This window comes from Mauremys reevesii, linkage group 6 (assembly GCF_016161935.1).
Source record: "Mauremys reevesii isolate NIE-2019 linkage group 6, ASM1616193v1, whole genome shotgun sequence".
Lineage (NCBI taxonomy): Eukaryota > Metazoa > Chordata > Testudines > Geoemydidae > Mauremys > Mauremys reevesii.
The window spans coordinates 38,828,670-38,853,656 of NC_052628.1; the positions used below are offsets into that span (position 1 = coordinate 38,828,670).

Sequence of the window (24,987 nt, forward strand, 5' to 3'; positions counted from 1 at the left end):
CTGTGGGATACCGCCCGGAGGCCAATACCGTCGATCAGCGGCCACACTAACCCTAATCCAATATGGTAATACCGATACTAGCGCTACTCCTCTCGTTAGGGAGGAGTACAGAAACCGGTTTAAAGAGCCATTAAAATCGATATAAGGTGCCTCCTAGTGTGGACGGTTGTGGCGTTAAATCGGTTTTACGCTCCTAAAATCGGTTTAAACGCGTAGTGTAGACCAGGCTTAGGACTCCATATTTGGTGCAGGAATTGGAAAGCGTATAGTTAATAAGGCAAGGGATTGCAAGCAAAATGGTCTTATGGTCAAGAAATTGATTTCTATTCTATAGAATTGGATTCTATCCCTGCCTCTGCCACAGAGTTCCTCTGTGATGTTGGGAAAGTCATTTAAACTAAAATATTCACAATTGGCCACTAATTATGTGTTTCTTATTTTCTGGATGTCAAGTGGGACACATTTTGGTGTCAAATTTGCAGAAGTGTAGAGTACTCACATCTGCAGCTGAAGTTTGGGAGATGTGTTTTGAATGTATAAGGTGCTATAAAAATGTTAGGTACTCTGGAAAGATCAGTCTTTCAGCATCTCAAGTTTAGCACCCAAAATTAGTGGACACTTTTTTGACAATTTTAGCCTTAATATCTTTGTGCCGTGGTTCCCCAACTGTAAAATGGGATAATACCATCACTTAATCTCAGAGTTGTTGTATTGATAAATTCATTAATATTTGTGAAGCACTAAGATACTACGGTAGGAGTACCATATCAACATCGAAGAGAAAATTAATAGTTTTGTATTCAGTGCAGGGTTTGGATGGTGGATATTAGAAAAGGTTTGTGGCTACGTATTTTGAATGAGGAGCATAAAAAGAAATATTGAATAACTAGCTAGCCCTTCAATAAATGAGGTAGGGGTCTTGGGGGCGCGGGGGGAAAGCATTTGATTTGTAATTTAAAAATTGTATGATAATGCATATACACAAGGAGGCAAATTAAGTTTGCCTGGGCAGCCTTAATACTGGCATTTTCTAACTTACGAGTGCTTTGCAACCTTAACAATCTTGTTACAAGTTTTTTTTTGAGTAAATTCTTAGTTTAAAAAAAAAAAAAAAGCCAGCATGAAAAAACAAATTGTGTATATTGGGTCATCAGCAAGATTCAGTTAGATCCCAGCACAAATCCCTTAAGCCACCTGAGTAACTGATAGTAGTAGAAGCCTGTTATCTTCTGTGTAGATCAGGTGCTTTGGAGGGGGATGACAGACACACAATTTGACATTGAGTTTCACATCTATTTGCAGACAGAGAAATGTAGGGATCCAGGACTCCTGGTTTGGATTCAATTCCAGGTTCTGGAGGGGAGGGTGGTGTAGTGGTGTTAGATTCCTTTTGCTGTTGTGAGTGGCCTGTCTCTGTCCCTCTCTCCTCCTGGCTTGTGTTCCGATCCCAGCACCAGCTTGCTTCTCCCTCAGATCCTAACCATTTCCCTGATTAGTTCCTGTCGCCCGTCTTCCCCTCTGACTCCTGTTATCTCTCTGTTCTTTGAGTAGTGTCCTGATGAGTGCTCCACTTCAGGTGCGCATGCTCCCCCTACACCTGTGATTAGAGATTTTTGGTAGAAGTGCCTGTTTGGCCTGCTCATGCACCCTACACGTCTCTGTGCCTCGTAGTGAGGTTATATTGGGCTGCCTGGGCGAATCACCTTCAATTCATTCTCAGCTGCTTTCACCCTGAGATGAAGCGTTTAGCATGCCCTCTTAGTTTCACTTAGCATACTTAATTAATTCAGTATACATAGTTTAGTTTAGACATGTTGTTGGTCTTCCCCATTTGAGGGATTATTTTGGACTTGGTTTTTGTTTCTAGGATATGATGGGGTCCCTACACTTTAAGTGTTATCTTTCATGCTGGGAAGCTACGCCAGTTAGTATGGACAATCTCAGTGTCTCCGGTGTGTGGGAGACACCCATATACCATCAAAGTGTAAGATCTGTTCTTCATTCAAGAGCAGATCTGGAAAAAACAGAGATAAAGTACAGGCTCCTCATGATGGAATTAATCCTGAGACCAACTTCTGACCTGGATTTCAAGAACCCCTGTACTTAGTGCTCTGTCTACCTCCAGATTCTGATCACCAAGAGACTCAGTCACTGAGAGCCTCGAGAGATCCAGCATTGTCACTTGTCACAGCAGTACCAAAAGTCCCACACTCCTTAGTCCACAGATACTGGCAGGAGCTCTAGTTCTCCTTCCAGGAAGTCTTGGTCACTGGGGACCTCAGGCCCCAAAGGGACTGCTACTAAGACTCCAACTACTTCCGGTACCACAAAGAAGGAACCTACTTCCAAGAACCATGATACTACTAAGAAAGGCACAATACTGAATACTACTTCTGCTTCCAGTGACATGCCCATTTTAGTGGACATTCACTTTAAAGAGGTTGGTGTCATCAGATCCTTCTGTAGCTATCCCAGTGCCTCAGACCTTTTGCCTCTGAGTCAGGACATTCTTGTTCTGTGCACACAAGACTGGCTGCACCGACTCATATTACCAGTGTACCTACCTCAGTACCAATGCTGACTTCCACAGGACTCTGCATGGCTCCTGCTTATTTTCCCCTGCTACAGCAGGAATTTCAATACTCAAGAGTCATCCTAGTATCGAAGGGGCTAGCATCTCCATTACTTATGAGGACCACACATCTTTCACTACCAAAGTCTACTGGGTTACTGTCTCAACACTTCTTCTCTTGCTTCTCCAACTTTGACCACCCAGATTAAACAATTATCACTTCCCCTGCACTATGTTGAGGATCTCTCTTTACAGATCTCCTGTCTACTCTGAGTCATTATTCTTCACATACAGAAAAAGAGGAGGATAGGCAACACTGACCTTTGACCACCTGGGGTGATCAACCATGGATGCCTCCTCTCATGCCCTGTGATCCCTCTGTGACCTCACTAGGATCCCTAGGCCCTGTATTGACAACAGTTTTTAAGGGCACTGAGTCCTCACAGGAATCAGACACACATTCTCTTGTGCCTTCACTTTCTCCTCTCCAGCCAGAACCCAGAGGGGAGACGTTTGAGGAAAAAGAAGCAAGAGCTGACAAAGTGGTTACGCCTTCTACATATATCTCCTCATTATTGCCAGATGAGGTAGTAATGCCTGTACCACAGCCCTTGGCAGATGTGTTTAGACATTTCCAGAAGCTGATGAAGTATAGCATAGATACTTTTCAGATCCTGCTTGAGGAAGCCCAGGACTCCTATCATAAACTGGACATTTTACACACACCAGCTTCTCAATTGGCGGTCCCTATTAATGAAGCTTTACTAGAGCCTGCCAAGACAATCTGGCAGACTCCAGCTATGCCCCCCGCCACACACAGTTGTAAAAGTGCCAACAAAAAATACTGTATGCCAGCCAAGGATTCATAGTTCTTATTCTCACATCCAACACCAAATTCACTGGTCATGGATGTATGTGGTAGACAACACAATACAAAATCTACTCCCTATAACAAGGACCAGAAGTGACTAGATCTATTTGATTGCGGGGGTTATTCCTCCACAGTGCTACAGTTCAGAATAGCAAACCATCAAGCGCTCATGTCATAATATGACTATTTGAATTATAACAAGTTTAACACTTTTATTAACCATTTACAAGAAGAACACCACAAGCAATTTAAAGCTATCATACATGAGGGTCAGCTTTTACCAAAGACATTGTTGCAAACCTCCATAGATGCAGGTAATACAACAGCCCGGTCCATTTCTGCTGTGATTGTTATGGGCTGAGCTTCTTGGCTGTAGTTGTCAGGCTTTCCTAGGAGATACAGAGCACTGCTGAGGACTTCCCTTTTGATGGTCTCACTTTTTTTTTTTGGAGTCTACTGGTGATTGACTTCACACTTTGAAGGACTCAGTGGCCACACTTAAATCCCTTGGAATAAACACACTTGCAAATAAAAGAAAATTTAGCAGGTTCCAGACATCACAAAGATCTCGTCCAACACACTTCTCTATTTTCTGTAGATCAACTGACGCTCTGACCAAGAGGCTGAGATATTCCAAGAAAAAGCCTGCTACTACCTCTTCTTCATTTTAGCCATCTGCGAAATCCAAGCATTAGCTTTGATGGCTTTGTCAAGAGTCTGCACCACCTGCTCCAAATAAATCTGACTCTGCAATGTTCCATCCTCCTTCCCCACTTTGGATACCCTCCTTGGATCTGCATAGGAGACACTAACATCCAACACGGGGGTTTGGGGATTGTACCATCTTGGTTATTCCATCCATTTCACCTCCCATCCCCTTTTTCTGTCTCTTTTCAGAGACCCATCTCACGATTAGTTACTGAGTCAGGAGGTTGCTTCTCTCCTATGCTTAGGGGTTATAGAACCACTTCCAGTTCAGCACAGGACGAAAGGTTCTGTTCCAAATATTATCTGATCCTCAAAAAGAATGGAGGATGGAGATCAATATTAAATCTCAGATGTCTCAACAACTGCATGAAATGATGTAAATTCAGGATGGTGATTCTTTTACAGCTTTTTTTTCTCCTCTGCCCCAAACATATTCTCAAAGGTCATGGCAGTCCAAGCCACTCATCTACATTGTGTAGGCATAATTGTCTTCCTTTTTCTCAATGATTGGCCACTTGGGGCGGATTATATCACAAGGTCCATTGGCAGTACAAATGATGAGGTCTTTGTTTCATACCAGAGACCTCCAGATTAACCATGAAAAGTCTGTTTTGATCTTGGTTCAATGGATAGATTTTTATAGGAGCCTCGACAGGCTTGCGAATCTGCAGAATCTTAGTAAAAGATTCAATTAAGCCCTCTGACTTCAGCAAGGAATTGTCTTCAGCTGTTGGGCCATATGGTGGAGTGTGTTTTCATGACCCAACATGCGAGATTGCATCTTCAGTATTTCTAGGGATGGCTCAGGACAGTCTATATACCAAACAAGCATAGACTTGACAAATAGGTTTCTCTTCCCCTTTGGGTTCCGGACTTGCTCAATTGGTGGAAGAACTCCTCCAAAGTCTGTGTGGGGAGTTCTCTTCTTTCAACTTCCTCTGACTACCATTATCACTTCAGACAGATCCCTTTTTGGGATGGGGAGTGGATGTCGGTCCTCACACCATCCAGGGCAAATGGTCTTCCTAAGAGAGTCTCTTGCATGTCAGCATTTAGGAGTTGGGGGCAGTCAGGAATGCTTGCTCCCATTTTCTTTTACTGAACAAAGCCAAATTAGTCAAGATCATGACAGACATTGTGTCCTGCATGTTTTATATCAATCAACAGAGGGGAGCACGCTCCCCGACTCTGTGCCAAGGAGACACAGTTCTGAAGTTAGCATGTAACCAACCTGATAGCATCTCAACCTCTTACCTCTCGGGTATACAGAACATCGCAGCCAACCACCTTCGCAGACACTTCTCTAAGAGTTATGACAGGAAGTTGGATTCACAAATCCTCCACAGCATATTTCTAACCTAGGGGTTTCCAGAAGTGGAACTTTTTGCCACTGCTGCCAATGCAAAGTGCAGGAAGTTTTACTCTTGTAGGGAGGAGAGGAGAGATTCGTGTCTCAGTAACTGGGAAATGACTTTCTTATTCCCTGGGCCAGGAGTTGTCTTTATTCTTGCCCACCAATGCCATTGATCTTGAAAGTTCTCAACAAGATCAAGCAGGACAAGGATTAGGTCATTTGATTGCACTGACTTGGCCAAGGCAGGTTGGTACCCTTACCAGTTCACTTCACTTCTCATCCACTGCTGAGACTTCCAGTTGGTTGCCACTTGTTATCTCAGGGTTCTGGGCACCGACCACTTCATGCCAATTTGGAAGTTTTGTGACCTCAAGCAAGGCTCTTAGATGGTTCTCAGGATAGAGACTTCCCACTTAACAGAGGTACAACAGGTTTTCTTAAATAGCAGAAAAACATCTACGAGAAGTACTTACCTTTAGAAATGGAAGAAATTTAACCTATGGTGTATCTGTCGGCAAGTATCTCTTGACCACGCTTCTCTTTCCACCACCCTGGATTATCTGTTAGAATAAAAAAGATCAGGTATTGTTATGAGTTCTATCAAGGTTCACTTGGCAGCAATAACAGCCTTTCACTAGTTTGTGGAAGATTTCTTAAAGATTTGAATCGTTATCTATAGGTTAAGGAACATACCCAAGTATGGGACTTGAATGTGTCCTTAATTGCCTTATGACACACCCCTTTTAGCCATTAGCTACATATTCGCTGTTCCACTTGCCCATGACAACAACTTTCTTGGTTGCCATCACTTCTACACAGAGAGTGGGAGAATTGAGGGTTTTAATGACGGATCTCCCCTGCCCCGCCCCGCAGTGTTCTTCAGGGAACAGATTTCATTACGGTCACATCCCAAGTTTCTACTCAAAGTGCCCTCTGAATTTCATCTTAATCAGACCATTCATTTACCATTCCCCCCAAACCACATCACTCCAAACAGGAAGCTGCTTTCCCTACTTGGGATGCTAGAAGGGCATTAGCCTTCTATCTAGACAGGACCAACCATTTTGAAAGTCTCCCAGACTGTTTTGATTGTGGACAGATCTAAAGGATCCACAGGCTCCACCCAAAGTCTTGTGGTGGCTCTTTGGGTGTATTATTTCATATTATGACTCTGCCAACATTCTAAGGTGCCAGCCCATTCTACAATGTTGCAGTCTGTCTATGGCATTACTAAAGGATGCTCCAGTTGCTGACATTTGCAGAGCTGAAACCTGGATTTCAATACGTACTTTGGTTCATGTCTCTAGATCAGATGTGGCAGTTGGCAGTCCAGTTCTGTCTTCAGTATTGGATTCTGCTCTGAAGATCCCTCCTTCCTCTGGCGATACTGCTCAGGAGTCACCTGAAGTGGAGAACACATCCGGACTTTACTTGAAGAAGAAGAAGGAGGAGAGGTTACTCACCTTGAGCAGTAACTGGGGTTCTTCAAGATGTGTATCCCTATGGGTGCTCCTGCCTTCTTCCTATTGGGACTTTGTAGTGGAGAAGGAACTGAGGACAGTTCACCCACCTAGTAGGGCGCATGTGTGGGTCAAACAGGCACTGCTATTGAGAAAATCTGATGAAAGGCCCAGGGGGGTGCATGTGCACCTAAAGTGGAGCACCCATAAGGGGACACATCTTGAAGAACTCCAATTACTGCTCAAGGTGAGTAACCCTCTTCTTCCTCCCCACCCTCTTTTCCTTATCCCGTTTCTATCAGTTGGCTTCTTTTCCTAGATGCCTAGGTACAAGCAGTCTCCCTGCTCTCAGTTCCTATGCCTTGCAGCACATTGGCCTCTTGGAGCCAGGAGGCGCAACTGTGTAAACTACAGTCTTTTCAGAGGCATATAACTTGGCTAAATGTGGGTGAATTTCTGTGAGGACAGCAAAAGGCTCGCTCTTTGACACTAGGATAACCCAACCCCCTTTTATATTTCTAGCTCCTTCTTTAAAGCAAGAAGTGCTAGAGCCGCTCAATAAAATAGTTGTAAGAATTTTTGTAACATGGGCAAAACAATACTTATTTCTCTATTCTCTTTCTCAGAAACGTCTGGATGATTTTTTGCTGAAATTTACACCCCTCTACACCCTTCCCCCCACCTCCAAAAAAAGAAAGAAAGAAATCAGCTTGAGGCAGAATGGAATGGAAAATTTTGGCCCAAAAAGTTGAAGTTTGGCAAAGTTATAAGCAACTAAAAATACCTTTTTGTTTAATAGAGGTGAAGTAGCAAACATGTTTTAAATGAGATCATGCCAAATATTTTCTAGATGTTTTATTTATTGGAATTTTGAAATTTCATATATATTGTTTGCATGTTTAAAATGTCAGTGGATCAAAATGTATTTTTTTTGTTTTGTTTTTTAAAGAAATTTTAATTTGCTTTCATTTGGAGAGGAAGCTGAAGAGGAAGAAGTGGAAGTCAACAGAGTTAGTCAGGTACAGTTCCTAATTACTAGTCTCTCTCTTCATCTCCTGTTCTTATTGGTTTTCTTTTGGCATCATTGTTTTATAGTGATAGTCTATCAGTTTGAAACCTTGAAAGTTATTCATTTTGTAGTTTTTCTAGATTTGATCAATAACAATTTAGGGGTAGGGAGGAGCTGCATACTTAGTTTGCAGCATTCTGTTCTCAGATGTTGCAGTCTTTTCAATTAAATTATTTTTTTTGTCTTGTGTAATTTTGAATATGATTTTAGTTTTCTCACTTTTACAATTCTTTTGTTGTTTCTTTCTTTAAACACAGTATTGTTATACTTCATAGCATATTAGTGGTTCTGCCATTCAAAGCCCATATATACTCTGTGTGTGTGTGTGTGTGTGTGTGTGTGTGTGTAAACTGTGTTAAAAGAAAGTTGTTTAGCTTTCAAAAAGTTGTTTACCTTGCAAAATGAAAAATTCAAAAGTTAGGAAATGCCAGATTTATGGTTATCTATTTAACCGCAATTCTATCCCTTTGTGCATCTATCCTGTGCACTGACTGAGGCAGGGAGCCTATGGAAAAAAACGTGATCATGTAATTAAAGGCTGTATTATGATGAATATGCAGAAGTAGGCAGAATTAAGGTTACACTGGTACCATAATTCAGGTTTCTCCCGACTTTCAAGTGTTTAGGTGGCAAAGATTATTTAAAAAAAAAGTTTTGTGTCACTGTAACTGTCCATTATGATGTCTAGTTGCCTGGATACACTGATCAGTTGGCTTTGTGCCAGGGAGGGCAAAGGGTCAAAAGGGACATTATCCAAAAAGAACTGCATATTTCTGAAAATCTCGGGTAATTTCAAATATGGATAGTTCTAAATTAACCATTGCTTCAAGTTCCTCTCCTACATCCTCCTCCTCTTCTCCCACCAATCTAGCTTCCACCCTTTCCGCTCATCTAAAATGCTCTCATCAGGATCACTAATGATCTCTTCTCCGCCAAATCTCAGGGCCTCTACTACATCTTCATCCTTTGACTTCTCTGTGTTTTGATGTTGCTGATCATAGCCTTATTCACAAACACCTACCCTGCCTTGGGTTTTTCAATACTGTCTTCACTGGTTTTCCTCTTACCTCTCTGCTTCGTCCTTCTGCATCTTTTGATGAGTCCTCATCCTTCTTTCTGCCACTCTGAGGATGGCATTCCTTAGGGTTATGTTCTAAGTACTTTCCTCTTCTCTCTTTTAAGTGGGTCTTACCACTTACACAAATTCAGCTATCATCTCTATATTGACAACTCACACATCTACTTTTACATTCCTGACCCATTTCATCTTGCATCTCAGATTGTCACTTTGACACCTCCACCTGGATGACTTGCCATCAGTTTAAGCTTAAACTGTTCCAAACTGATCTCCTCATTCTTCCCAAATTCTCCCTGATTTTCCCCTCATTGTCAATGTTTTCAACATCATCATCCTTTCCTTCACTCAGGGCTGAATCCTGATTACTATCTTTAGTGACTACTACTCCTTCATCGTATGTATTCAGATTGACTGAGCTGGACTACATCTAGCAAGAAGGAATGAGAGTTGCACTAGTCAGCATTCTTCTTTATTTGTTGTAAACAAGGGAAAACTCCACATTTAGACCTGGTTGCCTGCCTATTAAATAGGTGATTCTCTCTAGCTCTGCATCCCCATGGCCCTAGAAATGGGTATTCTTTCACTTTTGGTAGTTAGGCCTAGCCACATAACTTTCTTTCTCTGTCCCTGTGTCTTGGCCGAATCATGGGTGACCAGACCTAGTAGTCAGAGCCAGAGTCTGTGGTCATGAGATGGAAGTCAAGTATCAGCTGGGTCCGGATACCGGGGAAATGGGGCAGGAGCAGGAGACAAAATGAAGATCAGAACCATGAGTCAGATGAAAGGAATCATGCTAGGTCTGGATGCCAGGAAATCAAGCTCGGGGGGCAGGAAGCACAAAGCACACAGTCTAGAACATGGTGGAACCCTGTTGTTCGGACAGCTTCCTGTTCCTGCTGCTTGCTTAAGTAGGGCAGCCAGCGCTCCTGCACTCTGCCAATAGGACCTCATGGGCGGCGTGTCAAATTGGGGCTGAGCTTCACGGGTCCCAGGTAAGTGATTGTTAGCTGTCTGCCAGGTGGCGAGTTGGAGCGTGGCCACTCCCATGAACCCAGCAGACCCAGGTTCGAGACCTGTAGTTCATGACATCCTGCTAGCTGGAGTTGTTAAGAAAATAGAGGTCAGAGCTGAGCATAGCAGGATGTCAGGTTCTAAGATGCTGCATGCAGATGTAGGGCTATTCTGCCAACTGATTTGGTAGCCAAATAGGGTGGGTCCTGTTGGCTTCAACTCAAGAGAATAAAAAGATAGATAGTCGAAGGGACTGTTTTGTATTCATTTTGATGGAATATATAGGCCCAGAGAGTCAAGATGTTAACATCACCCTGTCACCGTGTATAATACCAAACCATTAAACGTGGCTTGGGGTTTTCAGTACTGAGACCTCAGTCTGCTTAGTACCATGACAAGCACACTAGAAAATTCATGGCAAAGTTTGGAAGTTTATTGATCAGGATACGTAAGAGAAGAAGAATCAGAATAAGTCATCAATATCTTGGAATTGAAATTGAATGCTTATGCAGAACAAACTTAATCAAAACCTGTTTAAGTCACCTTTTCAGAGAGAGGCAATCAGTTTGGATTTCATTTTGTCAGGCAGTCTTTCTTGGTGGGGAAGAAAGGATTAGTTCTGTTGTGTGCTTCTGAGGTGTGAATGTCAGTCATCTTCTCTGCCTTTGACAAAACAGATACAAGGAGGAAAAAGAGAGAGGATAATAAAGATGAGGGAAACACAGGTTTTATTGATGTTGTCAGGATACCAAACATGTGGTCAGGCACAGATGGATGCTCTGACCTGTCACCACAACCGTTGTTCCTGTGGACTCAGGCTCACTTCCCCGGTCTGGGATGTCATCTGGCTTGTCTGGTCAGATCCATCTCCTTACAGGTCTTTCTCAGGCTGGTCAGTGCTGGATGGGCAGTCTCATCTAATTGTGTTGGTACTGTGTGGTACAGTTGGTTTCATGTTTGTGTGAAAAGCTGAAAGAGATAAGATAGGAGGAAAATAGTGGGGGATGGACATAGGAAGGGAGGACAGAGCAGGGTTTTGGAGGTCTCAGGCTGGAGTTTTAACTAGTCTACTCAGGATGGCCAGGTGTCCCAACTAGCACCCTGAGTTCTGGGTACTGCAGTGATGTGATGATGCATGAATGAAAGAGAGAGGCTTTGGTGTGAAGGGGAGGCCTGCCAGCTTTTACCTCTCTTCTAGGGATTCCTCAGACTGCCCATTCCCCATTTCGCCACCAAGTCTCTTTTTGTAAGGACTCTGAAAAGTGGTGATGGGCAAAATAGCCCATCCTCTAATTATTTCGTTCCCAGTTAGGCCTAATTTCCAACACACCAATTTTGGTCCACTGATTTCCAGTCCCATGCTCCTTTTGTTTACCAGGCATGATCTCCTGGTTCTATCTGTCCGGTTATATCAGTAGGTATTTTTGTTTGGACTAATTCAGTCTTTTTGTTCCTTTGCCTATGAACATTTATTTGTTGCAAGTGATTGGAACATTTTATTAATTTTTATTCACTTTCCAACAGTTGAGCCCACATTTGGAGTGGGTCTGTCAGGCCCCAGTTATTACAGTAGGACTGTGGTGTGAGACAGGAGACAGAAGGTTGAGAAACCATCACTAGAAGATAGATAGTGAAGATGCTCTCCTTCCCCAAAACTGACAATTCAGAAGGTGGTTCAGAAAAGTGGGGTACCATATTTTCCGGCGTATAAGACGACCCCCTAATTTTCCAGTTAAAATATAGGTTTTGGCCTATACTCGCCGTATAAGACTACCCCCCCTTCCGAGGCTGAAGGACCCGGTAGGGAACCGCCCAGTGAGTACACCCCCCACCCACGTCCTGCCCCCCCTCAGAAACCACAACCCATAACCCCCCCTGCCCTGCTCCTTGTCCCCTGACCACTCCTTCCCAAGACCCCCAACCCTAACTCCCCCCCCAGGACCCCACCCCCTGCCAAACGTGACCCGCTCCCTGTCCCCTGACTGCCCCGACTCCATCCACCACCATCCCAACAGACCCCAGGAACTCCCACGTGGCGCCTACCCAACCCCCCCGTCCCCATCCCGTCTGCCCCGCCAGAACCTCTGCCAGTACAAAGTAGCTGGAAAGCTATCCTTATGAGGGTCAAGCTGGGGAATCCATGGGTGGCATATAGGTAAGAGAGTCATTGTCAGGATTAGAGGAGGCAGAAAGGTGTTTTAAAGACACTCTTGTCTTCCTTCATCCTACTTCAGTTGTATTGGATTAAGTCCATGAATTTGGGAGGCATGTTTTACCATCAGACTACATGCCGAACTTTCACTGCTGTGAATTGAGTGCTGTGTGCTCAGATCAAGAGTACTGCATGTCCCTATGGAATTTGTACTAAAGTACTGGCTTAATCCAACCCCTCCTCCCCCGCCCCAGTCCCGGCCCTGGCCCTGGCCTCTTACCCCTGCCGGGGGCCAGGGTCGGAGCCGCAGCCACGGGGCCCGACTCCCCGGGCCGACACCGGGACCGGCGTCACAGCCGTAGGGCCCGACTCCCCGGGCCCGGCCGACACCGAGCCGAGCCGGCGCCGCAGCCGCTGGGCCGCTCCCGGCCGACACCGACCGGCGCTGCAGCCGCGGGCCCGGCCGGCGCCGCAGCCGCTGGGCCCGGCTCCCGGGCCGACACCAGGACCGGCGCCGCAGCCGCGGCCCGGCTCCCGGCCGACACCGGGACCGGGCGCCGCAGGTAAGCTGTGCCATCCCGCCCCTCCCCACATCCAACCCACCCCCACACGCCCGGCGTACCTGCCCACTCCTTTTTTAAGGCTTCCCGCGAACATTTGATTCGCGGGAAGCCGGGGAAGGGGAGGAGAAGGAGGGCGGAGCGTTCATGGGAGCGGTGTCATCTATTAAGCCTGCTCATATTGGCTGAGTCAGAGAGGCAGGCTATTACAACCTTTGCCAATCTGAGCAGGCTTTGTATGCATTAATCGCATACACCAGTGAGACCCCTCCCAGGATTGGCTCAGCCGAAGCTGAGCCATACCCGGCTGAGCCAAACCCGATTTTTGGGGTTTTTTTTAAGTTTAAAAAGTCGTCTTATACACCGGAAAATACGGTAAACACTCTGCTTATTCACATTAGCTCTCCTGGTCACCTCATGTTGACTCAGTAGGCCTTTGTCTTCTAAACTGCTGACTCTCTTCCTAGACTACGGCATGTCTGTTGGTCTGGCTCTTGAACACATTAAGAAGAAGAAGAGACTTGTTGGAACAAGTAATTTTTCACATAGCTAAATGGGTTAAAAAGTCTGACTTCCACATCATACAAAGTTGAGGGCATCTACAGGGCTTAATTCAGGATAAAAAGTTAAATCTCTAGATGTGGTCTTTCTGACATTCTTTCCTTCATTCAGTGGCACCTTCCTGAGGCTTCAAGCAGCTGATATTGAGTCCTTAAAGTACTACATTATAGAAACGTATGCTGAATAAAGGCTCCACTGTCTGTCAAGCCTTAGTTCACATTCATCCTGTCTCTTCAGTTGAGAAGGGAATGCTTTCCTACTAGAACCTTTGTATATAAGGACCTGGGCGTGTTGTCAGATCTTTAGATTTGTTCTGTCAGGTTCTATGTTGTAGAACCTTCAGTAGATGGTTCCTGCATGCTACACTCTGAGTTGTTCAATCTCTGTTTTTCTAGGTATTTACTGTCTGTCTAGTGTAGTGATGGATACTGCTGCTATAAGTGGCAACTGTCTGAGTTGGCAAGGAGAGATGACAGACTTTCTTACCTGTTTGGTTACCCAAGTTTGTCTACACCAGCTGGGGCATCCCACTTTTCTATTGTATTGTGTTGGTGGCAGTGGGACTGTTTCTCTGAAACTGTGATGATCTAATTTTTTTAGATTTAATAGCATTTTTAGTGCTGAAAGAGCTATTAAATTTGTAGAATCAACTAGACAGTCTCCTTTATAGGAAGAGTGATGTCACAATAACTCCCTTTTTGCCTCTCTCTCTTTTTTTTTGTTTTTTTTTATATAGAGCATGAAGGGAAAAAGTAAAAGTAGTCATGACTTGCTGAAGGATGATCCACATCTAAGCTCAGTTCCTGCTGTTAAAAGGTGAATACAGTAGTTCTAATCTACAGAACTGCTTCAGTTTCAATATGTTAGATCTCATTGGCACTATGCATTTTCATTTTATCCATTGCTTTTTCTGAGTAACAGTTCTCTCCACACAGGGCTTCGTGAATAAAACTATTTTGTCATTAAATTCAAGTCATTGTTGGTGTGCCAAAATTTTTCTTTCCCAGCCCTCTCTCATCATGTCTATGGTGATGGGAACCTTCTTATTGGCTTGGAGCACTTCAGAAGATCTTGGCCTTTAGGATTCCTTTAAAGAAATTTCACTGAATGCTCATAATACATTATATATTCATAATATTATACATGTTTACAGTTTAGAAAACTGGATATTGGGAGATTATATATGATTAGTAACTATCTACTAATGCCTGATCTATGCCAGATTGCCCATCATTCAATAATACATTTATTTATTTGTTGGTGAATGGTAAAGAGGAGGGAAAGAAAATAAATAAGAATCACAGTAACAACAACAAAAGCAGGAGAATGCAGTCAGGTTGTTGCTGTTCTCCTCTAAATCCCAATAAAATGTGCAATTAGAGAGAAGGCTGTCCCAAATGCCAACTACTCACACTGCGAGTCCAGGAATGGATCATAGATGTCCATCTTACTAGTATGAATAAAGGAAGTTTGGGATTTTTGTTTTTACATTTCATTCTAGTATATCCACTAGTCCAAAAATCAACAGATAGCATAGTTTTGCTCTTCTGTGTTTTCAGTATAATTCTTTTGAATGCCATTATTGCTTTCAGGAGCTGCCTCTTTTCATTCTTATTCAAATTAAGTGTAGATGAGGTATCATGCTACTTTATCTTTTTCCAAATTGGTCTCTAGGGCCACCATAATTTCTCTAAGGGATTATACCCACACCATCTTCTCTCCACTTGCCAGTTGTGGTCTTCATTTGGGCCAGAATTGCTTGGTTTAAGAGCACAAAGTGGTCCACCAGATTCCCAGAAAATACATACGTTGCTGTTTGGTTTGGAGGTCTTGAAATGTGCTGTAGCAGTGTGTGGCAGTTCCTCCTTGGCTCCTGCCTCTGCTAAGTCCCCAAAGTCACTCTGAGACCCTGGGGTTAATATCCACTGGTGCAGTTTATTCACAGGCTTGTTCCCACCACTGTTTCACCACATACAGTTGGCCCTACACCAGGGGTCTCAAGGGCCGCATGCGGCCCACGAAGTTATTTTCTGTGGCCCGCAACCTCCTCACAGCCCCCCCCACCCCGCCATCCCCTAGCGTTCACCTAGAGCGGCTCTGGCCCGGCATGCACCGGTGGCAGGGCAGGCTCCCTGCCTGCCTGCCAGCCCTTTCCCTGCGTCGCTCCGGGAAGCGGAACGAACGTGGGGGAAGAGAGGAGCAGGGGCGTGTGTTGCTGTTGCTTCAGGCATCACCCCCAGCAGTTCCCATTGGCCGTGGTTCCCCGTTCCCAGGGGCAGGGTGGACAGGGAGCCTGCCCCACCCCCAGTGCACGCCAGGCCAGAGCCCGCCCCCCGAACCCCTTCTGCTCCCCAACCCACTGTCCTGAGCCCCCTGCTGCACCTTGACCCCCTGCTGTACCCTGCACCTTACCCCCTGCCCTGACCCCCTTCTCTGAGCCCCCTGCTGCACCCTGCACCCCAACCCCCTTCTCTGAGCCCCCGCCGCACCCTGCACCCAACCCTCCACCCTGAACCCCCTCCTGCACCCCGCACCCCTCCTGCACCCCATTTCCTGAGCCATCTGTCGCACCCTGACCCCCTTCCCTGAGCCGCCTGACACACCCTGCCCGACGCCCTGCCCTGAACCCCCTGCCACACCCTGCACCGCTCTTGCACCCCAACCCACTGCCCTAAGCCCCCTGCCGCACCCTTCCTGCACCCTGACCCCCTGCCCGACCCCCTGCCGTACCCCTCATCCCTCCTGCACCCCACACCCCAACTCCCTGCTCTGAGCCCCTGCTACACCCCTCCTGCACCCCCTGGGGGCAGGGAGGGGGCGGAGTTGGGGTGGGGATGTTGGGGAAGGGGTTGGAATGGGGGCAGGGAAGTGGTGGGGAGAGGGGGGGCAGGGGCGGGGCCTCACAGAAAGAGTGGAGTGGGGGCGGGGCTGAGGGCGGTGGAGGGGAGGTGTCAGTAATGCGGCCCTCAGGCCAATGTACTAGTCCTCATGTGGCCCTCGTGGTTATTTGAATTTGAGACCCCTGCCCTACACCATCTGCAGGCAGGAGAGAGGGAAGAGCTACCTCCCTGTTTCCACTCCCTGCCTTTTCCCTTTCCTTCTGCTCTTCCCCTGGCTTCCTTCCCCTGAGGCTTTTATACAGCCCCAGACTAATTAGGCAGCAGCTGTCTCTGCTTCCCCGAGTAGGGCTAGGTTATCTCCAGCCAGCTCTAATTTATTCCCCTAAATAGGAGTGGGTGTGGCAGAGGGCTGAATCAGCAACCCTTTGCCCAGCGCCCTGTCACAGTGCTCGCTAACTGAATTTGCCCTTTACATGGTAGCATTGTGTTTTCTTGCTGGTCTGTCCCACATTTTTCAAACTCTTCTTGCTAGTGGGTGTGACAATCAAATGGTGGGAAAATATAATCGACTGATATTATAGTGATGATCATGGTGAAAATGGCTAGATTGGGGGAGTTCTGGCATAGTTTTAAATAGATAACCTAAGTGAATTCTTGGTTAGTGTACTACTGTTGTACTGTTTTTAAATGCTACTCTTATCAACAGATTCAGAGTGCTTTAGAGAAGGAACTATCATCTTATATGGATTGTCTTTCCTTTTTTTCCCCTTTAGTGAAAAAGCAAATGAAGTGAAAGATTCAGATGAGGTGAGTGGCACTTCTTCTGCAAACAGAAAGTTTTGACTCATTGTAGATACTCATTCTGTATTTCATGTGAATTATTGTTCTTAAGGGTGAGGTAATACTTTAAAGATACAGTCTCCACTAGGATTTTGAATGTGAGTCTCAGATTCCCGCAAAAAAACTAATGGAACTCTCAAAGCTTTTAAGTTTTGGCCAGTATGAGCCATCTCAGCAGGGTAGAGGGTGACCCTGACCTGCCACACACCACCTCCCACATTCTGCATAGACTAGTGTCTGAATATTTCAGACAGTAACTTAGGTAGTGGCAGACAACACTCCTCCAAAGTTATAAACCAATCAAGAAGAAGAAAAAATTCCTCCAAAAAAAATTATGTAATGGAACAAATACCACAAATGAAAAATCTCCAGACACTGAAGGGAGGCATGTAAGTGTGTGAGAATCTGAGTGGAAAGATGTATTTATAGAAGGAGAATTTCAAGTAACTTTTCCTTTACTAAAAATGCCATCTATCATGGTTACAACTACTGCATCTATCAGGATTCTCACTTCTGAGAATCAGAAACTTGAGGGATGTCCTTAAGGTAAACAAACTGCAATGAACGTTAATAATATAGTCCAGAGCCAACCGTGGAACATGGAGGTTTTTTTAACTACAAAAAAGCTCCTTCCTACATTTACTATGGAGAATAAAACTTTTGGGTTTAAGCGTGGCTTTGCTTGAGTCTTTGAGCAAGGGCAGCATATTGTTGCACTGTCCTTAGAGCAAATTGTGACTTTGAGGCTCCAGGCAGGGAAAAACCATGTGCCAAGTATAGGCCTGATAGAGTATAATTGCCCCAACATACCAATGCTAGTAAATGGGTTGGAGAAGCTTTCATGGGCAGGGGGAGATAGTAGCTCTGTACAGTCTGCTCCAGCCCATACAATTGCACATGGTATGAGTGACTAGTCTTTGGCTCTCTTGCCATGATTTGGCACTCAGTTTGAGCAGGAAACAGATGGAAGCACAAACAATATTTGACCACCTTAAACTTAAGGGACATCCATCCATACAACACACCTTCTTAGGGGAGGCTGAACTCCCCCACTCCTTCTTTTGGAAAAGGTTCCAGAATAGAATCATAGGGTTAGAAAGGACTTGTCTAACCTCCTGCCAAGAGGCAGGATTTGTTATGTCTAAACCATCCAAGACAGATGGCTATCCAGCCTCCTTTTGAAAACCTCCAGTGAGGAAGCTTCCACAACCACCCGAGGCAGTCTGTTCCATTGTCTTACTGTTTTACAGTTAGGAAGTTTTTCCTGAGATTTAATCTAAATCTGCTGAGCTGTAATTTGAACTCATTGCCTCTTGTCCTGCCTTCTGTGGCTAGAGAGAACAACTTTTATCCATCTTTTTTTTTTTTTTAATGGCAGCCTTTCAAGTACTTGAAGACCACTATCATGCTCCCCCTCCACCCCCAATCTCCTCGTTTCCAAACATACCCAATTCCTTCAGCCTTTGCTCATCTTTGTCACTTGCCTCTGGATCCTTTCCAGTTTCTCTAGGTCCGTTCTATACATTGGTGACCAAAACTGGGTACAGTACTCCAGCAGAGGCTTAATCAGCACTGAGTTGATCACTACTGTCACCTCCTGTGACTTGCATGCTATGCCACTGTTAATGCAATCTAAAATTGCATTTGCACTTTTTTTTTGGCAACACCCTCGCATTGTTGACTCATGTTGAGGCTGTGATCCACCACAACCCCCAGATCCTTGGCAGCAACATTGCTGAAAAGCCAGTTTCCCCCCTTCTGTATTTGTGCATTTGGTTTTTCTTCTCTAGGTATAACACCTTACATTTTTCTTTGTTGAATTTCATTTTGTTGTCTGTAGTCCAGTTCTCCAGTTTATCCAGATCCTTCTGAATTTTAGCTCTATCCTCCAAACTTGATCAGTATGCTCTCTGTACCTACATCTAGGTCATTAATAAAGATGTTAAACAACACTGGACCCTGAACAGATCCCTGTGGAGCCCCCTTGAGAGATCCCTCCAATCTGATATCATTCCATTAATAGTTACTCTTTGTTTGCGGTTGTTTAATCAATTATGTATCCACTTAATAGTAGTTCTGCCAACCATGCATTTCTCCAGCTTACTTATCAGAATGTCATGTGGGATTGTGTCAAAAGCCTTGCTGAAATCCAGGTATATTGTGTCCACTGCTTTTCTCCTATTGACTAAACCAGTTACCTTGTCAAAGAAGGAAATCAAGCTGATTTGTTCTTGGTAAATCCAAGTACTGAGAGTCCAAAATGTGATTCCCTTCTGGAGGCCAAATCCAAACAATAATGCTTTGTAAATGTATGGAGAAAGGATTATGTCACAGCTTTGCAGATATATGAAAGAAAAATACCTGTGAGATACGTCAAGGCTGCTGTTATTGCCTGGCTTTCCAGCTTCAGGCTGGTCAGGTCATATCACAAAAAGAGATCCACTTGGATACTCTTGATAACAGCAATGCCCAGAAAATTAACAAACGGAACAAAAAGTTGGGAGCACTTTCCAAGGCTTTTACTGCACTCCAAATAGAACCCCCAGGACTGTATGATGACATGACATGTTTCTGAAGGTGTTCCTGGGATGAGCATGCATGTATGTGGAGAATGTTGGCAGGATAGCAGGCTTATTAAGGTGGACTTCCAACATAATTATGGGGAGAAATCTTGAATGAGTTTGAAACATCACTGTATTTCTGTAAATTTATTTTAAGTGGGTCAGTCACTTGGGCCTGTAGCTTAGTCACGCTTCAAACCAAAGCCACAGCCACTAGGAAAATGACCTTGAATTTAAGGGTATGTCTACACTACCCGCCGTATTGATCGATCCCGTGCAGTGAGGATGCGAAGTAAGTCAATCTAAGTCAATCCAAAATACGTCTACTTCAGCTATGCTATTCTTGTAGCTGAAGTTGCATATCTTAGATTGATCCCCCCCCCCCCGCCCTCCTCCCAGTGTAGACCAGGCCAAAGAAACTTAAGTTCAGAGGAATAAGGTAGTTCAAAAGGAGCTTTTATCAGCTTTGTCAGCATCACAGGTTTTTTAATGGGAGCTTTGAAAAATGTCACGCCCTCCATGAAACTGAGAAGAGGCTACAGAGACACTCATTCATTTTTGGCCACATGACCTGCATGGAGTTATCTTATAAGCTGGTCTTAAAATAGAAAGTTGAGACATCAAAGTGAGAATCCTGTTAGGCCTGGTCTACACTAGGGGGCAGGGTCGATGTAAGATACGCAACTTCAGCTACGGGAATAGCGTAACTGAAGTCGAAGTAACTTATTTCGACTTACCTCCCGTCCTCACGGCGCGGGATCGACGGCCGCGGCTCCTCCTGTCGACTCTGCTACTGCCGCTCGCCCTGGTGGCGTTCCGGAGTCGCCAGGAGCGCGTTCACGGATCGATATATCGCGTCTAGATGAGACGCGATATATCGATTCCCCAATAAACCGATCGCTATCCACCGATCCGGGGGGTAGTGTAGACATACCCTCAGAGAGGTATCTCCAGAGAAGCAGAATTTCAGGTACATAATTTTCATTACCACATATAACAAAATTACTTATAATATTTATAAAAAGTAGATGTTAAAATTAATTGTTTATATTTGCAACATGCCAGTGACACTTGCATCACAGATATGTGTTTTCATACTGTGCAAAGAAGCACTGTGGATAGGAAATATTTCACTAGTACAGAGTTGCTACATTTGTCAGTGGTGACTGACAGCCTTCAGTTTAGCAGTGCTATATTTATATGTATGTACATATACTCCTTTTATTTAAATTTTTATTTTTCCCTACTCCTCTTTCTCAGTTATTAATTTATCCACCAATAAATTGTGAGACATCTAGGCCTACATTTAAATATTGAATCCCAAAATTGTGATTTTTAGGAGGAAAAGACTTTCACTCCTATTAAGTTAGTCTAACGTTTCATACGTTTTGTATCATAAATGTTATTCAAAATTGAACTACAATGTACCAACATATAAAAAGGTGAAGTTATAACACATGAAAAGACCTAGGTTTACAATTTATGATTAAAACTCTACTATCTACACAATATACATAGACATAAAATGTAAAAACTTAAATATCTTAGAAACAGAAGCCAATCAGTTGTTTTAATTGTCACATTTGAATTCAGCACATCAAAATACATAATAAATAGCACATTTTATCTCTGAAGCAGACGACTTCTCAAAAACTGTAGACCAGTGTAATGCCCTGTTACTTTTGGGGCTGATAATTAAACAAGATTGCTGCGTTTCCAAATTGTTAGATAAATCTTATAAATGTTGATTTATTTGATAGGGTTTCATCAAGCTAAGAATTAATTTGGTTTTATATTAAGCCACTCTGTTTTAATTTTCTTATCTATTTTATTTTATGCTTTTTGGATAGTGATGTGATTTAGTTATAAATACAATTATATACAAACTAAAAATGTATATAGTTAGAAATCTGTGTAGTTTGATTATTTCTTCCCCAGATATTAGGGTATCAGACTTGAGGAGCCTGAGGGGTAAATAAGAGTCAATTCTGTGTCCCATCTTGTGGTGGTCCTTAGAACAGCTGCCATAATCCTCACATAACTGGTGCCAAAACCCGAGATACCGTCAGTTTTTGAAGGAACGTTGAGTTATGTTTAGGTAATCTGTTTGAATAAACAGCGTAGGTTACAGAAGCTTTGAAGATTCGAGGTGGATACCAGCCAGTCAACCCAAAGGCTGGCCAGTTCAACATAATAAGTACTATATCATCTTCTTCCTTGTGTTAAACCCATCAGATGAGTCTACAGTTGCTTTCCCTCCAGAATGATCTGTTCAGTGCCATATCACACCACATGCTAGCATCTTTCTTTGACATGCTATCATGTCTTCTTGGATTGGGCTTCTCTTTTTCCTTCAGTCTTGCTTTGTTGGACTTCTTTGTCAGCAATGTGCTTTACATGTCCAAACCATCAGAGCCTACACTCCCTCATTTTTTCATCTACGAGTATTACTTTGTGTGTCTCTAACAACACATTTCATATGTGGTGGTTCTTGCTTACACCATTCAACCATCTCAACATTTTCATGTCTGTGGAACAGATAATTTGTTCATGTTTCTTCTTTGTTGCCCAATACTGAGTGCCATACATTAAAACAGGATAGACCACTATTTTATAGACCTTTTCTTTTAATCTTACTGGTATCTTCCTGTCATGGACTATATCACTTCTCTCTCCGTTTGAGCCAGGCATTGTTGTTCTAACTCTAATTTCACCCTACGTTTCCCCATTTTCCTGGTTTGTGAAATCCAGATACTTGAAACTTTGCATTTTCAATATTGTCTGTCCATCTAGTTTCAAGGATAATTCTTCAATGTTTGGATTATTGAAATTACAACATAATCACTCCTATAGACCTCACAAAATGGAAATCTCCATCTTCTGCCACTCTCGCAGGTTCAGTATACAAGTACATATGTGTGCATCTGTCTGAACAGATAATAAATATGTATTATGAGAGAGACGGCATTCACTTTTAGAACATGTGAGATTCAAAACTAGTAAAGATTCTGTCAGTGAAAAACTAGAGGCACTGAAGTTCAGTCCTTTCTTTCTTTATCTTTAGTACCATTAGAGACATCTAAAACAGTTGGACCTGATGGTTATTTCCTTTTATCAGAAGTCATGTCAGTTTACTTGTTTATAAAATATTTTGGACATACATAATGATATTTCTATAGCACCAATTATTTTGAAAATTTTGAAGTACAGAGAGTTTGCAGTCCTAGGTATTACCCACTATTTTAATTGTATTTTATTATTTTAATTTACAATAAAATTTAGATCAATTCTCTTGCGTGGCCTTTTCCATCAAGGATAGACTTAGCAGTAATGTGAGATAGCTCACGTCACTTCATCAGCAAGCGTCAGCTGTAACACTTACTCCTGAGGGGATTCTGTGCTGAAAAATTACAAATTCTGCGCACAATATTTTAAAATTCTGCAAGTTTTGAGAAAGAGTTCTGCAAGAAGAGGAAGTCCCGTCCTCTCCCACCTCCAGCTCAGCCAGTACTAGCAGCTGATCCCGGTGCAGGGGAGGAGCCACCGGCTGGGGTGTCCCCAGCTCAGCAGTGATTTACCTCACTGCTGATTGCTCCAGGTGCCTGAAATGATGTACCTGCACTGCTAGAGAGGGGCACATGACCACTCTTGCAGCTTCCTTTGCTTCCCTGTCAGAAAGTCATTTTTCTGCAGGGAAGCAAAGAAATCTGGGGGTCATGAATTCTGCACACGCGTAGTGGTGCAGAATTCCCCCAGGAGTAAACACTGCTGGTGCTATTTCTTGAGTTGAATGGTTAGTTTAGTTTCCATGACAATTCATTCGTTATCTTCTCTGCTGTGTAGACCAATTGTGAATGCTTGCCAACTGAAATCTGGTTTGAAACCCTTAACTGAGGTTCTAGCATATTGTTAGAAAGGAAATGATTTTTCACGTTTTATTTAAAAATGTATTGACTTGTAATTTTAAATTCTATTTTTGTATGTTAATAATGGACTGTCAAACTTTTTCATAGCATAGACTGTATCTTAACAGAGAGATTATTATATTGAACCACCTCCACTTCCATAAAGGACTGTATAAAAATCCTGTGTTATGTAATACACAGTAATCGTTTACATGGAAAATTAAATATTGTCTTTAATATTAATTTGTCTTTTTAATAAAGTTTAGAATCTGGAATCAGTGAAGATACCTTGGTTTCAGATAGATCCCAAGGGGTCCACAGGCCACAGTTTAAGAATAAATGATTTAGGATATTAAATAGTGTGGGTTTTTTAAATATTTAAATACATGTATTTGTGACTGTAGCTCTGAAAAATGTACATCCTTTGTTGGTACTACTGGTTCACCTTTTAAGGTATCTCTGAGAGATATAGAGGATATGTTCCTTCATTTACATAGTTCATATTTTGAGGCAATTACAAAATATTAGCATATATGTGCATATAAATTATAAATGTAAGCATTATATAAGCTCTCTTGCTAAGAAGTTGTTCCCAACTTAAAAAATCCTCTGGTAAAATAGAGCTAAAATTAAAGCTGTCTGTTTAAATCAATGTAGGAAGAAGAGGAGGATCAGGATGATAGTGATAATGAAGAAGGTGAAATGGATAGTGACGAGAAATATCAAGTGAAAGAACGCGTAGCTAAGAAGTTGAGAAAAGATAAAAATGAAAATGTTAAGCTACCATTTAAAGAAGAACCCGAAACTGAAAAGAAAACTACTAGTCGCAGGTAAGCAACATGCAATTTTTTCCTAATTTGAAATTATTTATTTACAATAAGATGTTTAACTCCTAATCTTTAGCATTGCTTTTTACTATGCTGAAAGTTACATATCATTTGAATTGCTGTAGTTAAAATTTTTATTTCCCTTCCCCTAAGAATTAATTGCTTATTAACTTCAGTGATAAGCACATTTCTTAATTTTTCATCCTGCAGTTGAATTATATACTTGATTTACTACAGAAATAGTGTTAAGGTAATTATATAATTTGTATTAATTTTGTGTGGGTTTTTGTTGTTCCCATATGCAAGAATAAGGTGGCTGTGTTAAAATTGTGGGATTTGTAACTTTGCTGATGTCTTTCTGATGTAATAGTTTACTATTTGATTCACCATAGAGAGTGAATTCAGCTCAGCCTTTCTCAAACTGTGGGTCAGGACCCCAAAGGGGGTCGGGGCCAGGTTTTAATGCGGTCTCCATGGCTTGCCCAGGGTTGGAGCCAGAGCCCCACTGTCTGGGGCCGAAACCCGAGGGCTTCAGCCTTGGGCAGCAGGACTCAGGTTACAGGCCCTCCACCTGGGGCTGAAGCCCTTGGGCTTCTGCTTCGGCCCCTCACCAGGGGC

General features: G+C 43.3%; 1 protein-coding gene and 1 long non-coding RNA gene across 7 annotated transcripts in view; one reads left to right on the top strand and one right to left on the bottom strand.

Moving 5' to 3' along the window:
- CWC27 (CWC27 spliceosome associated cyclophilin) overlaps positions 1-24,987 on the top strand; it is a 214,709-nt gene that overhangs the window by 16,273 nt on the left and 173,449 nt on the right. For all 6 annotated transcript variants that reach the window (XM_039544098.1, XM_039544102.1, XM_039544099.1 and 3 more), the window contains exons 7-10: positions 7,915-7,984; positions 14,133-14,212; positions 17,010-17,043; positions 24,200-24,372. In XM_039544098.1, coding sequence (XP_039400032.1) covers positions 7,915-7,984; positions 14,133-14,212; positions 17,010-17,043; positions 24,200-24,372 — 357 coding nt within the window. The remainder of the gene's footprint in view (positions 1-7,914; positions 7,985-14,132; positions 14,213-17,009; positions 17,044-24,199; positions 24,373-24,987) is intronic.
- LOC120407863 lies at positions 5,979-8,548 on the bottom strand. Its single transcript, XR_005600288.1, has 3 exons — positions 8,428-8,548; positions 6,795-6,907; positions 5,979-6,065 (listed from the first exon to the last, which is right to left on the bottom strand). It is a non-coding gene; the product is annotated as an uncharacterized LOC120407863 (long non-coding RNA).